General features: G+C 40.8%; 2 protein-coding genes across 5 annotated transcripts in view; one reads left to right on the top strand and one right to left on the bottom strand.

Moving 5' to 3' along the window:
* LOC129706603 (transmembrane channel-like protein 7) overlaps positions 1-4109 on the top strand; it is a 39508-nt gene extending 35399 nt beyond the window's left edge. For both annotated transcript variants that reach the window (XM_055650945.1, XM_055650947.1), the window contains one exon: positions 1696-4109. In XM_055650945.1, coding sequence (XP_055506920.1) covers positions 1696-1788 — 93 coding nt within the window. In that variant the 3' untranslated portion in view covers positions 1789-4109. The remainder of the gene's footprint in view (positions 1-1695) is intronic.
* The window catches only part of LOC129706602 (uncharacterized), a 29615-nt gene continuing 14425 nt past the window's right edge, over positions 1886-17075 (bottom strand). The window contains exons 8-14 of one of the 3 annotated variants that reach the window (XM_055650942.1): positions 16655-16733; positions 15756-15953; positions 14936-15049; positions 10700-11772; positions 9013-9179; positions 8298-8367; positions 1886-7032 (exon numbers count right to left, since the gene is read on the bottom strand). In XM_055650942.1, coding sequence (XP_055506917.1) covers positions 6835-7032; positions 8298-8367; positions 9013-9179; positions 10700-11772; positions 14936-15049; positions 15756-15953; positions 16655-16733 — 1899 coding nt within the window. In that variant the 3' untranslated portion in view covers positions 1886-6834. The remainder of the gene's footprint in view (positions 7033-8297; positions 8368-9012; positions 9180-10699; positions 11773-14935; positions 15050-15755; positions 15954-16654; positions 16734-17075) is intronic. The other 2 variants (XM_055650944.1, XM_055650943.1) reach the window with 2 other exon arrangements.

Below are 17075 nucleotides of genomic sequence, written 5' to 3'. Positions count from 1 at the left end.
GCGACCCGGGCCCCAGCCGCGGGCTGTACAGACCCAGGCACTGATGGTCGCAGGCTTCGTCCACCCTCCGCGAGGCTTCACCTCCGGCATCAGCTTCTCAGCGGCACGTCTGGAAGGCGTAGAAACCTGTGCGCCTACATTTACCTCGTATTGGTAACTTTGCTATCCTTCAATTTGATTTGTTCCTAGATGCAGGATACTTTCAGTAATCTATCAATAGCCAGCTTAGATGCCATTCTTCAACTGATCACAACCTAGTAGATTTAAACATATAAACATATACTAAAGTAATAATATGTGAACAACAGTGAGCAGATCAGTTTTTATAAAAATGAAAATGTAGATTATTTTCAACAGTGATGCAAGAATGATGTGCAGAATCTATCTCCAGCTGCTGGTCACAGCCCTTATTCCCATCCTCTATCATTTATGCAAGTTTCTTTCTTGGCATTGTTGTGGTTCCTGGTACAGATGGGAAGAACTGATTTGAATATTACAAATGATGACCCAGTACTGTCATCAGTTTAACAATACTATGTTAAGTTGATGTTGGGGGAATCTGCACATTTTGATGCTGCTAAACTTATCCACATTGCTTTAGAAGATCGTTTGTTTACAATAGAACCGTTATCAATAGGATTAATGTCATAAGGAATAGGAGTAGAATAAGGCCATTCGGCCCATCAACTCTGCCATTAAATCATGGCTGATTTATCTCCCTCCTAACCCAATTCTCTTGCCTTCTCCCCATAACCACTGACACCTGTACTAATCAAGAATCTATTTATCATTGCCTTAAAAATATCCACTGACTTGGCGTCCACAGCCGTCTATGGCAAAGAATTCCACAGATTCACCACCCTCTAACTAAAGACATTTCTCCTCATCTACTTCCTTTAATTTTAATATACAACTTGAAGAATAGCGGCCCAGCACCGACCCTTGTGGAACTCCACATATCACTGGCAGCCAACCAGAAAAAGCCCCCTTTATTGCCACTCCTTGTGTTCTGCCATCCAGCCAACCTGATATCCATGCTTGTATCTGCACTTTGATACCATAGGCTCTCATCTTCCATAGCAGCCTCACATGTGGCACCTTATCAAAGGCTTTCTGAAAATCTAAATAACATCTACTGACTCCTTTGTCTGTCCTATTTACTTTTTCAAAGAATTCCAGCATATTTGTCAAGTAAGACCTCCCCTTCACAAACCTATGCTAACTTCAGTCTAACGTCCTGAAGCTGGTTTTCCAGCCTGCCAAAGGATCAACACAAATCACCGACCATTAGTGTGTTCATCCAACCTCAGCCTTCTTCTGACCAGTTGTCGTGTTCATTGGAGACTTTCTGCTGGTGCTGTAAAATAATAGATCTGTCGTGGTCCATGTGAATGGTGGGGCAGGCTCATTCAACCCTTTGTGTACGTGAGATCAACCTGTAAACTATGACCAAATTGTTCTACCATTTCATTCAGAGACTTGTGATGGGTTTAATCGTTTAACAGATATCTAGTTGACCTAATAATACTTAACTTTATTGAATCCAAACAAGTTTCTAGAAAGAAGACAAGATGTATTTGTTTCAGATTTATTGGAGGTACAATATATTGCTTATTCGGTATATATAAATTATTTGATGGTGTAATTTTATGAGCAATGGCAAAACATCAATATACCATTGATTTATTTCTGCAGCAAGGTCGTGACAAGCAATATCTGATCAGAAAACTGACAAGGGAATCATTCATTGCAAAGAAGAGACTTGCCATGTCTAAGCTGAGAAACTGAAATAGGTTTTAATCACATTTCAAGTGCACACGGGTGCTGCTGTGAGACATAACTAACATTTGGAAATTGTTCTGTAATGGATGATTTTTCTGAAACCTTTTCTTGACAATTTTGTTGCTGATAAAGTTATCAGTATTTCAAAAATGTTCTTGGGGCATTTTTCTTCCTAATACTTAAAATTGTACCTTTGCCATATTAAAATCCATATTTGCTGAAAATCTCTGGGTAACTGTATGTATTGATTTATTGTGTACTCATTTGTAAAACATAGCATTTGTTTATCATTTATTTCCCTCTGTACTTCCTATAGAGGGTTGCATAGACTACTAGAAAATAGTGTTATTTATTTATGTGCGTTTTCTTTAACAATTTAACACTGTGAAGCAATCAGTACTGTTCAAATATTACATACACTACAAACACCACCCATACACTTCATTACCTTGTTTCAAAAACATTTCTGATAGATCAATTGATAAAGGAGATAATTTTTGTGTTGAGGATTTTACAATTTCTGAAATATGGCTTGAGACTGCTCCACAAGGAAAATCTAGTTTCCTCAGAAACAAATGTGGACTACAGTCACCTGCTCTGATTGTCGGTAGCTTCTATTGCACTGATTTGCGTCTCCATTCCTTTATATAATCACCATCTAAAGCTGCTGTTTAGTGAGCGGAGCTGATATGATTTGGTCAACAGTTGTGACTGGAACGCTTCACTCAAACAGCCTTAGATTTCTAAAATTCCACTTCATGGTTTTAATTTCTATGGTGGTTTACCCAATTATCTGCTGGAACTTAACACATAAAGCCTGTTTTGCAAATGAGATGTTTGGTTGAGGTTACCTTTGTTGTTGTTTCATGGCTATAAAATGTAGAATATCAATGTAATTACAAAATATACAGTCATATGCTTGTGTATTGTTGTGTCCTGCAGTTCCTGCAAAGGGTTAACCTTTTAGCACATGCCCTCACCTGCTGGTTAATAATGTCTATTATTAAATTATTTTTTCTTTATCTCTCAGAAATCATTACCATGGGAGATTTGATGGTGAAACATTGGGATGGATCTTGCTAGTAAGATTGGTAATAAACCCCACCCACCAGTATTAGTGTACTGTACACTACAGTATATTACACCAGTATTATACTGTACACTACAGTACAGTTCGGCAAATCCAGGGAGACATCCAGGGTGAATTTGCACCTCTCCATCATAAACTTTGGACAATTGACAGCTCATTCTCGCTTTTCGCATTATGTGTTAAACCTGCCACAGATCTGATAGAGCTTGTTCAAACCGTGCCAATAATCCTCTCTAATTCATATACCATCAGATTAAAGGCTTCATGTTATTCTGATATGTCATTACATGTTAAAATACTTAACCCAATTTCTAGAGAAAGATTTTCTGTACTGTCATGAAAATGAGTAGTTGAAAACTGGGGAGCCTGTGAGTTACGCAATGTTTGCTATTTCTATTCCATAGTTGGGATGTTGGTCTCACTATTCCAAGTCCCAGCTGTACTAATGTAATCACCATGCTGGTGTAAACTGTACCAATCGAGTTATGGGGCAGAAATGCAATGAGACAAAGGATGCAAGGTCCTACCCATTGACATAAGCTGTAAGAATCCTCCTGATAATAATCAACCTCATTTCAAAAACACACTTCCTTCAGACTTCAAGACAAATTGAAAGAAAAATCAAGAGAAAGGAAAATACTTGTTATTGTGATATTGTTGAGCAGATTGAGACCACCGCTGTCCAATCAGCAGAATTCCTATCCACTGCAATGAGTAAAACTGGAAGTGATACAAGTCGACATTCACAAAACAATTGTACTTCATTGCTGTAAAAGAACACAGTACTAACATGGTCAATATTTGATGTGGCCCAGGGAATACTATCATAAACCGAGGCTGTGCTGTAAATCTGCATTGAATATGTTGTGATTCTGCCATCCCCAGAGGATTACAATTAGATGACTGCCCATAATAGAGGCTTTTCTGCAGGAATTTCCCAACAGTATCCAGCTGCTGCATGGGCTAGATTAGGTGTGTTGTGTGAGAACATATTGCAATAGAATGGATAACTTGGCTCACAAGTTAGTGTTGTAATCACTACATTTTTATACTAAATCTAGAGTAAACATTTTAATTAATATGATATATTTCTTTAAAGATGAAAGTATTACGTACATGTTTTCTTGTAGGTTTTTTAAAAATGAAAACTTGATTATGTATTGAATATTATTTACTTACAATATTAGATTTACTCCAGAAAACTGAATTTATGTTTTCTTTAATAAACTATCATTCTTATTTTTAATGTCTGCTGTCCTTTTGTTTACAGTTCATTTAGATTAGGTGAAATAAACTTGCCTTTAACATTGGATGTCTACAACAAGTGATTGCATAAACTGTCCCTGAAAGCATTTGTAGGTCAATTATCAGTAAATGATTGTGGAAGCAAGAGGCAAATTAGCTCAGTTCTGACTTTAGAGCACAAAAAGATTTTTAAAGAATTACTTAACGTTTTGATAATCCAACACCACAAAATATCTTATACACAGGTGTGATGGTTATCATCCTTCAATTTGATGTCAACAGAACAAAATTTTGTAAGGCTCTAGACTAATTGGGACCCGTTGAGTCCCAGCATCAAACTTGTAGGCAGGTCCCCCAACGCAATATTCCACCTCTCCACCAATTCCAATATTGGTGGGGGGGCTTTCTGGAGCAGTAGTATAGGTGTTGTAGGCTGAAGGGACTGGTTTCCAGAGGGCTAGTATGGACATTGTGGGCCGAATGGATACTTGGGCTGGCGGCTCAGTCACTCAAGCCTGTTGTGCTGGCAGCTCACGGCTGGTGGGCTGGCAGTTGACTCACGGCTCTTCCTTGAAATTCAATTTCAAGCAGGGTGCAAGGCGACCAAATTCAAGTGCAGTTTCATACCATTTCAAGCAGGGTGCAAGACCATTAAAGACAGCGGGTCATGACCTCTCCCTCCTCCATCTTGCAGAGACTGAGCCACACCCACACTTCTGGGTTTTATAGTCCCTCCCCCATCCCACCAGAAGGGGTGTGGCCTTTATGGTGTGATTAACAGGAGAGAGAGAATATAAACATTTTTAAACGCTAATAACTCTTATTTTTCATCTATGGGGAAAGTCCTCGACACCTGATGAGCGGAAGGGGAATCCGAGTAAGATGGCCAAAAATCACAGCCATACGTTGTAGCGTTTTTTCTAAAATCAATATAAAGCAAACAGGAAGTGGTCAAGATTAGACTCTTAATTATATAGAAGGCAAGTCAACTTTAATTAGGCACGGCAACTTTAATTAGGCAAGGCAACTTTAATTAGGCACGGCAACTTTAATTAGGCAAGGCAATTTTAAATAGGCAAGGCAACTTTAATTAGGCAAGGCAACTTTAGCATTTCCAAACCAAAGGCAACACAGCTTTAGCATTTCCAAACCAAGCGTAAATATATTTATTTATTGCTCATATTCTATGTCGCTCTTCTAGGGAGATGCTAACTGCATTTCGTTGTCTGTACTGTGCACTGCACAATGACAATAAAGTTAAATCTGAATCAAAGGCAACACAGATTTACCATTTCCAAACCAAAGGCAACACAGCTTTAGTATTTCCAAACTATATTTTCAAACCACATTAAGGGCACCGACAGGTCAGTAAAACCACTCACAGTTTAGTAGACATGTGTTCAGTGTTATTCACAGCTCAGAATGAAAGACGTGACCCTCTCGCTCCTCCATCTTGCAGAGACTGACTGAGGCACTCAACACTTCTGGGTTTTATAGTCCCTCCGGAGGGGGTGTGACCTTCAAGAGAGAGAATCTCAACATTTTTTAGACACTAATAATTCCTTTATTTTTCATCGATGGGAAAAATCCTCTTGTCCTGCACAGCGGAGGGGGACTCTGAGTAAGATGGCCAAAAATCACAGTTGTAAGTGGCAGCATTTTTTCTAAAATCAATATATAGAACAACAGGAAGTGGTCAGATCAGACTTTTAGTAATATTGATAATTGGAACTTAACATTTTCACAACCATCACAACGTTAATTCCCGGGATGGCGGGACTGTCATATGTTGACAGAATGGAGCGGCTGGGCTTGTACACTCTGGAATTTAGAAGGATGAGAGGGGATCCTATTGAAACATATAAGATTATTAAGGGTTTGGATGTGCTACTGATTGGGGATGATCAGCCATGATCATATTGAATGGCGGTGCTGGCTCGAAGGGCCAAATAGCCTACTCCTGCACCTATTGTCTATTGTCATTTGGTGCTGGTGATGAAGAATTAAGATTTTCAGTACAAGATTAACCTATGGTGGTCAATAATATAATTATATTTAGAAACAGAGTTGTACAGCATGGGAACGTGCCCTTCGGCCCACCATGTCACTAAACTGCAAAAAAGTTTCACTCTACCTAGGTGCATGTGACAAAAAATTATCATTGAACTGTTAAATTCACAATCTCTAAAAAACCTCTTGGAAAATCACTTTGCCACAGCTTTGTAGACAAAAATGCTGGAGAAACTCAGCGGGTGAGGCAACATATGGAGCAAAGGAATAGGTGACGTTTCGGGTCGAGACCCTTCTTCAGACTTCTGCTCCATAGATGCTGCCTGACCCGCTGAGTTTCTCAAGCATTTTTGTCTACCTTTGATTTTTCCAGCATCTGCAGTTCCTTCTTAAACCTTGCTACAGCTTTGTATCATCTGCTTTCAACTGTGGATCATTTGGCTAATCATGACCAACACGACAAATAATCTATTGTGGCACATACAACATAAGAACAATACTTAAGGTTTGTGCATGGATATTACTGCAGGAAAGCACGCAGTATCACAAGAAGAAAGTTCCAACTGGTATTGGAGAACTTGATTAGAGTAACTGAGTGAGGATTTCCTTGTTGCAATGAGGAGCTAACCCTTGGAAAAGTGGCCGTTTGTGGAGACCGTAGAGATCTGCTGCCGACAGCAATCAGAGCATCAATCACTGCCAATTTCTCATGCGTTAATCATGTTCAGAGCCAGATCCAGAGCAGTTTGTGAGTAATTGTCAGGAATATCAGGCAGGGCTCCATTGCATAGAAGCAGTCGCTTCATCCTCCTGTTGTTGTGGACAATTCCATAATGTAATGCCGTTCGTCCTTCTCTGTCCTGGCTATTTAATAGTTTCTGCACTTCACAATTTTGTAATAAGACCTACAAAAAATAGTGATGTTAGTTTTAACCCACTGGTTCCAACTTTCACAATATATTTTAATATGATTAGTACAACACTAATAATTATTAACATTTAAAAATGTGAAACTAAATTATAAACAATTTTTCCCCAAAATTGCCTCAATCAATCGATCAATCAGATATATTCATCACATACACAATAAAGTGCAGTGAAACGAATTTGCCAGCAGCGGTACAATACAAAAGAACACACAATAAAAATTTAACACAAACATCCACCACAGCATTCTTCACTGTGGTGGAAGGCACAAAGTACAGCCAGTCCTCCTCCATTGTAGTCGGGGCCATGACCTCCGCAGTCGTCGTTGTGGGCGGCCAGATGACAGGCCCTCTTGTTTGGAAGGCAAGTCCCGAATCATAGCTTCCCTACCGGAGACCGTGGCTTCAGGATGACTTAGGCTGCAGGCCGGCAGTCGGAGCTCTTCTCCAGGGATTCCCAGCGAGGGATCCCGCTCTGGATGGTTAGTAAGTAAGTCCCCGCCATGCCCGCGGCTAGAAGCTCCGCAAACTGAACAATCCACGGGCCAGCGATTGGAAAAAGTCCACGCTGCGCCCGCTGCTGAAGCTCCGGGCCAGACTCCGGGAAAGGCTGCACCAATCCATGGTGTTAGGCCGCGAGGGAGGCAACATGGAAAAAGTCGCCTCTTCATGGAGGAGGCGACCAAAAGCGTTTCCCCCCTTACCCCCCACACCCTCCACACAAGACACCAAGACATTAAAACACATTTGGACAAACTAAAAAAAACAAAAAAAGTAGAAATGACGAACACTGCTGGCAGGGCAGTCGTCTCACAGTGGCCCCCACTGATGTTGTTTTATATACTTGGATTAAACAGTAACAGACACCCTTATATTTCCATAACATACTGTGCCAATCCTACCTGAGATGTGCATACAATTCTCATTGAAATTGATGCTACTGTCTTTAAAATACAGAATCATGCCAGTAAGTATCGCAGAAAGTTACAGAATAGAGGGCGATAATTGAAACCATAAAATGACATCTATGGATGCAAAAATATCTGAAATGAAAACGGCAATGCTGGCCAGGAAGCATCTTTGGAGAGACGACCAAAAGACTGACTAGAGAGCAGACCTGAGATATACTTCTCCAAACGTGGCCTGACTTGCCCTGCTGTTTAAAAATTACAATAAAAAATATGAATTGGATTAAAATCTACCTATCATATTCAGTATGTATACAGACAAATTCATATAAGTACCTGACAGATTTCAGCATTCCCATAGATGGCAGCAATGTGCAAGAGAGATCTCCCAGCATCATCAGTGTGGCTGATAAAAAAATGTTTAAGATATTATTGCAGTACAGAATTATGATTCACAAGGAAAATGTCCTTGTCCGATTGTCACTGCTGAGATTTCTGCATGAACCAATGGAGAAATAGTGTTGCTAACTACAGTAGCAATTCAACAGAGCTTGCAGCAAAGGAGACTTGACTACGGATGAAACACAAGTCTACACACATGCAGCAGCTCAGGATGTTTATCGCGAATGACCTATGACCTGGGCATGCTCAGTCAGAATACCGAACTTGTTTATTGACCATTGGCCCACTTGTGTGATCCACTCTGTCTCCCCCTGCTGGAACACCAGCACTGCACAGCCTAAGACCAACAACAAATAGCATCTTGCACAACTCAATGTTCTACACTCCTCATCATTACAGGAGTAACACTACTCACAAACTATATTCATTAACACCACTCACAAATATTACCAAATCCTATAGCTAACCTTTTGCTATTCTGGGAGCTATTCTGCCTCGTTAGAGCTTGTTGCCAACTAACAATACAGCCCAAATCATCTAATTCAAGGTCTTTGGCATTTTCTGTTGATGCAGAACTTCTCTCCATTAAAGAGTAACAGATGTTGGGGGAACTGGACAACCATGTCAATAAGCCAACACTTGTACTTACGCAGGTAGGCCACAGTAACGTTGACACAGGTTCTCTAACTTGTGCTCATCTCCATTCTTAATGGTTTGGACGGCATTTTCAAAAACGTCACAGAGGTTGAGATCATGTATTTTAATACAGTCTACATTTGTTCCATTTTGCTTGGCAGAATAACAAGTTTTTTCATCCTGTGAAAAATGAGAGTATTAATAATGAGCAATGATGTATTTGTTTCCAATAGACCAGGAATCTTGAGGACATACCAGGAATAATATTGTGTTCACTGAATTAGAATCTATATATTTAAAGAGGAGATGCCATCTTGAACCTGGAGGCAGGTCAGGGAGCGAAACAAACTCCCTGAAATGTGTGATAGTAGAGCCTTGTGTCGATGCAGACATAAAGAGCTGTGCCCTAGGTAGAATCACACCTGCTACTGGGTGGGGAAACTCTCCTTCTCCCGAAACAGACAGAATGCCCTCGACAGCCTCCTTTGCTGTAAACGTTCTATGACTGTCTCTGCCAACAAGCAATGGTTTATTACAATGATTTCCCAACTGAGCAATAACTGAGACTTAAAACGATGCCGCTCACTCAAAAAAGGTGATAAAGTCTGATGGTGAAGGAAGACAAACATGTGAGGTAGGGTTAGGGCTAAGACAAATGGTGAGATCTGCACAAAATCAGGACAATTCATGACTGAACTCAACGATCTGGTCACAAAGCCTAAGGCAACATTTCATACTGATCATGGCCAAGCCAGTGGCTTTCTTACTGCATCTTGTCCTTGTTTTTAAATTGAATTGAAGGGGATGCACTAAGGTCTCTACCTAATGTAACTATAGATATTGCATAATTCAAACATTTACATTAATTATCAGTTCTTGACATTCAATGTGAACTAATTTGCTGATTTGGTATTTGTATTTGAATTACTATTGGCTAAATGTAACAACATCTTTGCAACAATTTCTTTTGTCTCTTATGATACGATACAATACGATAAAACTTTATTCATCCCCAGAGGGATGTTGGTCTGCCGACAGTCACACCCAGAGCTATCATCTTTGATCACAACACACAAGGTACACAAACACTTGAAATTTAAAGTAGAAACAAGGAACTGCAGATGCTCATTTACAAAAATGACAAACTGCTGGAGTTAGTCAGCGGGTCGGGCAGCATCCCTGGGGAATATAGGTTTAGAAAAGCAGGGCTGAAAGGTGTGGTGATGAGAGATGTGACTGGAGGCGACAGAAATGTCGGAGGATGATGAGTCTGATGAAGGGACCCGACCCGGAACGTCACCTATCCATGTTCTCCACAGATGCTGCCTGACCCGCTGAGTTACTCCAGCACTCTGTGAAACGTCACCTATCCATGTTCTCCACAGATGCTGCCTGACCCACTGAGTTACTCCAGCACTCTGTGAAACGTCACCTATCCATGTTCTCCACAGATGCTGCCTGACCCGCTGAGTTACTCCAGCACTCTGTGAAACGTCACCTATCCATGTTCTCCACAGATGCTGCCTGACCTGCAGAGTTACTCCAGCACTCTGTACCTTTTCTTGTCCTTTATTTGATTCAACAACATTGCAGGGCCCATTTCCTGCAGGTGCCCAACCTGAAACTGCAGACAATCTATAGCTGCACCTGTTTCTTCAATGTGAATGATATTTTGTGAATAATGTTACCGCCCATCTTACCATGACTTTATTCCCGTTCGTATCACACGTGGCACACTGCTGCTCCATCTCAATGGGCTCAGTGGCTGACTTTCCTTCTTTCAGTGAACTAGCAGAGTTTGCAACTTCTGATCGCGCCTGTTCTTTAACTGGAGCTTCATCAGCATGTTTTAAAACTCCAATATGATCTTGCTCTTCTACTCCACGTCTGGAGTTACTGTCAGAACCTGTTACAGTGTGTAAGCTTTTATGGTTATTAGTTGCTGATGACATAAGGCCCATAGTTACCTCTGTGGCCACGGTTCCTTCCTGCAAATGGCTCTTGCCCCAGTTTTCCACATTTGTAGCTTTTCCATCAGTGGAGTCCCACGTCATCTTTGCTGAGTTATTGTCAACATCATCTTTATGATTGTCAGCAGCAATGTTTTGAGGTGGATCTGGTGCTGCTTCTGCCTGTGGTTTACATTCAATGTCATGAACAAAATGTGGTGCCTCCGATAAACACTTTGGACTCTTGTCTCTGTCGCTCCATTCCTTTTCTGATTTGCTACCAAACATATCTGATGGTACCACATCCTCCATGAAACCTTTTGGAAGCAACTGATCGATGTCTGCACAATAATAACGGTCCTCACCAGAGCATTCTTCATTGGTCAGTGGCTTCACAGTACAAGGAAACTCAGCGGTTTTCTCAGTTACTTTGGTCTCATCTAAACAGATATGGGATATTCTTTCATGGACATCACCGTTGATTTGGCTCCCATTTTCGCCACCAATTACCTCTTTGACAATATCTTTCTTTTTAAGGGGGGTCCGGGATGTTGGCTGTCTCTCTGATGAATATTTCTGAACTTGAGGTGAACAGAACTCGAGCTGGGTCTCACATTGTAATGGTGTCTGCATGATGCTGAATGATGGCCGTTGATCTGAATTATCTGTTGAGCTCGTGCTGCTGTTGATGGGGACTGGGGTTTGATACATCCCTTTATCAGGTGGTCTCTTTGTTGATCTCAAGGAACCAGTTTGTGATCCACGTGCATCTTTACCAACAACTCTGACACTTTCAATTCTTTGTTTGCTTTTTCCATTTTGACCTATTTTATAAACCACAGAAAACTTTAATAGAATAAAAAACATGATGATTTTGTAATGGAATTTAAAATCTGAATAAATGACTTTCAGAAACAACACTTCACTTGGTGCATCAGATCAAAGTCAAAACAGCATAATTATGGGACTAATTATGGTCTAATCATTCTGCATTACTATCATTCACGAACATTAATCTAGCTGACCAATCAAAGCTGAATCATGTTACTTTATGATTTGATGCTGTTATTAATAAATAATTAGAGAATACAAATCTTTAAGGATTCTCTTTATATGAAGAACAAGACAAGCATTAGATCAGAAGGACAGTAATGTTTTCAGAAATTCCAAACCAGATCCCTGCAGTTTCAGACGCAGTTTCTCTTGCGCCAATAGATAGGTATAAAATCATGAGAGGAATAGATCGGGCAGATGCACAGTCTCTTGCCCAGAGTAAGTGAATCGAGAACCAGAAAACACAGGTTTAAGGTGAGGGGAAAAGATCTAATAGGAATTTGAGGGTTAACTTTATCACACAAAGGGTGGTGGGTGTCTGGAACAAGCTGCCAGAGGAGGTAGTTGAGGCTGGGACTATCCCAACATTTAAGAAACAGTCAGACAGGTACATGAATAAGACAGGTTTGGAGGGATATGGACCAAACGCAGGCAGGTGAGACAAGTGTAGCTTGGACATGTTGGCCGGTGTGGGCAAGTTGGGCCGAAGGGCCTGCATCATTCTATGACTGTATATCACCAGTACATACTGAGACTGAGTGCAGAGACTGGCAGGAAATTAACCATAACACCCAGCACAGAATGTTTATGCAGTGATCTGCTGGCTCCCTATATGCTGTGATCTACTGGATCCCCACATGTGGTGATCTACTGGGTCCATACATTTGTGGGTATACTTGTCCCCTATATGCTGTGATCTACTGGATCCCTACATGTGGGGATCCCTGGCTCCTTTATTTGTGGTGATCTACTGGGTCCATATACGCAGCCATCTACTGGATGACTACATGTGGTGATCGATTGGTTCCCTACATGTGGTGATCTATTGGATAACTACATGCGGGTGTCTGCTGGATCTATGCACCGGGATCTACTCGATCCAAGAATGCGGGGGATCTACTGGACAATACTGGGTGGACAATAAATAAGATTTTAAAATCAGGACTTCCAATACTGTTATATGGTCTTATAGAATAGGAGACAAAATGTGTATTAAGGAACTGCAGATGCTGGTTTAAACCAGCAGGCAGTGAAGAAAGCGAATGGCATGTTGGCCTTTATAACAAGAGGAATCGAATATAGGAGCAAAGAGGTCCTTCTGTAATTGTACAGAGCCCTAGTGAGACCACACCTGGAGTATTCTGTACAGTTTTGGTCCCCTAATTTGAGGAAGGACATTCTTGCTATTGAGGTTTACAAGGTTGACTCCATGGATGGCGGGACTGTCATATGCTGAGAGAATGGAGCGGCTGGGCTTGTACACTCTGGAGTTTAGAAGGATGAGAGGGATTCTCATTGAAACATATAAGATTGTTAAGGGTTTGGACATGCTAGAGGCAGGAAACATGTTCCCGATGTTGGGGGAGTCCAGAACCAGGGGCCACAGTTTAAGAATAAGGAGTAAGCCATTTAGAACGGAGACGAGGAAAACACTTTTTCTCACAGAAAGTGGTGTGTCTGTGGAATTCTCTGCCTCAGAGGGCGGTGGAGGCCGGTTCTCTGGATGCTTTCAAGAGAGCTAGATAGGGCTCTTAAAAATAGCGGAGTCAGGGGATATGGGGTGAAGGCAGGAACGGGGTACTGATTGGGGATGATCAGCCATGATCACATTGAATGGCGGTGCTGGCTCGAAGGGCCGAATGGCCTACTCCTGCACCTATTGTTTATTGCCTATTGTCTATAAACCAAAGATAGACACAAAATGCTGGAGTAACTCAGCGGGACAGGCACCATCTCTGGAGAGAAGGAATACGTGACATTTTGGCACCCATTCCTTCTTTCCAGAGATGCTGCCTGTTCCGCTGAGTTACTCCAGCATTTTGTGACTGTCTTATAGAATAGGAGATCGGTTCCGCTTTTTAATGGGTTTTCTATTGTTTATCATCTTTAATTACTTTTAATCATTTTCAATGCCCTAGGAAATTTTAAATTCTTTAAAATTATTAATTTCATAATAACAATGTCAAATGATTGCGATGTCGGTTTGATTATCTTAGAGCAGTTGAATTATGCAATATTGTGGAGAAAGCTGTACTGAATATCTAAAAATTCTATGTGATTAAATGCAGGGATAATGTTCCCAATGTTGGGCGAGTCCAGAACCAGATGCCACAGTCTTAGAATAAAGGGAAGGCCATTTAAGACTGAGGCGAGAAAAAACTTTTTCACCCAAAGAGTTGTGAATTTATGGAATTCCCTGCCACAGAGGGCAGTGGAGGCCAAGTCACTGGATGGATTTAAGAGCGAGTTAGATAGAGCTCTAGGGGCTAGTGGAATCAAGGGATATGGGGAGAAGGCAGGCACCGGTTATTGATTGGGGACGATCAGCCATGATCACAATGAATGGCGGTCCTGGCTCGAAGGGCCAAATGGCCACCACCTGCACCTATTTTCTATGTTTCTATGATATTATTAGCCGTTTGTACTGAAACTTCCAGCTTAGTGGAACTTTACTGTGTCTGTGACAACACAGGAGCAGATGTGCAGGGAAAGGCTGTAGGCTGTAAGATCATGGTGGATCAGCTTCAGGTAGCCTTTCCACTGTCGTGCCAGTTCCCCACAGCCCCAACTCACAGCCCCACAAACAATCCTCAATGATCCAGCCTCCACAATTCCCCAGATTCACCACCACCGCTGAAGTTCCAACACACTGCACCCCTAATCTTTTAGCTACATTACCGAGATGGAAACAAATGGACAGCCACACTGTCACGACCCCTGAGGATCGAACTAGTCTCAACATGGTCACCCCTCACTGCTCTGATACGGCTCATTCTGTGGGAGGGGAAATCCAACAAGCTTCCTCCATCTGTGGTTCTGTAATGATTGTGAGTATAGCTACAGATTATAATTACAGCATTAACACTTTTTAAAGCTCAGGTTTTCTTATTAAAATTCTAATTAATGCATCCTTTTTATTGATAAAGTTCAAACCTTTTTTCTTTTTCATAAAAATGAAAAAGGAGAAATCATCTTCTTCTTTAAGCATGTTGATTCTGCTCAATTCGATGTTCAACTGTTCTGAGCCCATGCCCACTGCACAATCCCCTGCGAAATGATTTCATAAAATTTATTTTGAATAAGCTGATTTAATTCAAGATAACGGAATTATTAACCAAACAAGTGCTCCCCTGATCTAACAGCATAGCTTGTTATAATGATGACACGGTATTCAGAAATTATATCAAACACAATATAGTTTGATAGAATATCAGAATTGCAAATATTTTTGGTAATATTTGACACTTTGAGGTTCCCCTGTAAAATGCCAATGAGCTACAATGGGCATGCTGCCAAATGTTAAAGCCCTGGTTATAAATATCTCCCAAGAATTTACTTTAAACTGTAAAATCTCTTGATGAAGCTCATTGTTACAGAGGGACTCTGATCTGACTCATCGCTGGAAGAATTTCCAATTACAAAATGTCTGTTTATCAGTGGCATGGCTCTGAGCCTCTGCAGGCATTGAACATATGACAGTAGGTTGCATTATTGAGTAATTATACAACAGTCTGTGCAACCTGTCAAATAACAACCTGACGTATGGACAATTTGCTCAGTCTAGATTTAAGCTGCTGCTGTTGTGCACACCACTTCAAATAGTCTAATTAATTTGTGCAATCGTTTAAACAAGAATATTTAACGTAGACGTGAATTTAAGAACACACTAATGCAAAGAGTTAAAGTAAGATCAAGCTTATCCAAAATGTTTCCTTGCTCACAATAACAGAAATAGCATTTTATAAAATGTTACCTTTCTGTGTTAATGACTCCCAGCTCTTGTGGGAACTTTTACCATCCCCTAGATCTGCACCAAGAACAGGCAGAAACTTCTGGGAAGAATGGTTACCACAGGCTTGTGATGCAAACCATGTGTTACAGTGGAACATACACACTGACGCTGCATTCGAGCACTTCTTTATAACAATATCCTTTAAGTACCATCCAGAACCTGCAAAACAAAGTCTTTTAAAATCTAAAATAAAACAAATGTGGAGTCTGTGAATCAGCTACATAACCAGCAGACAAATGAATGAAGCAGCACATAAACAGGAATGTACGCTTCAGCCTGCTGTGCTTTAGATGTCTCCTACAGTAGCAGTAAGGCAACTGTAGCACCAACTGGGACTGCCATCAGACCAGAGGTAGATAGATACCTCCTACAGCAGCAGCAGATCAACAGTAGCACCAACTGGGACTGCCAGAGGGTCAGGCCAGAGGGAGATAGATGGCTTCCACACTTCCCACTTCCAATGATGATCAACAAGATGCATGAGAAGTGGAGGGACCTTTACACCAGGGGAGTGCCAGGGAAATAATCAGACAACCTAGCTGGGAGATGACGATAGTATTGTCCCCAGCAAACCCTGCATGTTGCAGTAAAATGGAAAGGAATTATCCAGGTCCTGAACTCTATCTATAATTACTACCCAAACCTGGTCACTGCCCTATCACCTCCTCTTTTGTTCAGCATTACTGTTTGCCTCCTAGAAGGTGGCTTTGAATACTAAACACACTACCTGTATTACTGCAACCAAATTTCCCATGATACATTTATCAGTAACAAATCAAATCCAATTATTATCCAAATTATTATAATACTCCAAAGGATTGATCAGAAACATCACATCTTGAATATGTGAAACTACCCACCAGCTTCATTGCCATCATATCTTATTTTGATGTATTTGAATTTTCCAACATCCTGAGTTTCCAGCAAGAAAACATCGATCTGTCAAACATGTCCAAATAAAAATAAACAATTGGAATAAGATCATGAATTTCAGTAAACATGTGCAATGTTTATAAGCAGACAGCTATTAATATCCTCACAGTCAAAGAATAATGTAAAGTGAAGATCTTAAGCTGAAATATTTTTGGAAGCTGAGAAGAAAATAGATGCTTATGCCTTTATCTGTAGTAATTTGGCGAAATTGTATTTGCAATATCGATCAGTAAATTTGCAGACATTCCTGCACTTGATGGAAAATAATGGTGGATAGAGCTATGAAGATAGAAAACTGTGAGCATTCGGAAATTTGACAGTGTTATTGGGTTTTTTAAATGGCCACAG

This window comes from Leucoraja erinacea, chromosome 20, assembly GCF_028641065.1.
Source record: "Leucoraja erinacea ecotype New England chromosome 20, Leri_hhj_1, whole genome shotgun sequence".
NCBI lineage: Eukaryota > Metazoa > Chordata > Chondrichthyes > Rajiformes > Rajidae > Leucoraja > Leucoraja erinaceus.
The sequence above is the reverse complement of the archived record's forward strand: the minus strand, read 5'-3'. Positions and strand labels throughout refer to the sequence as shown.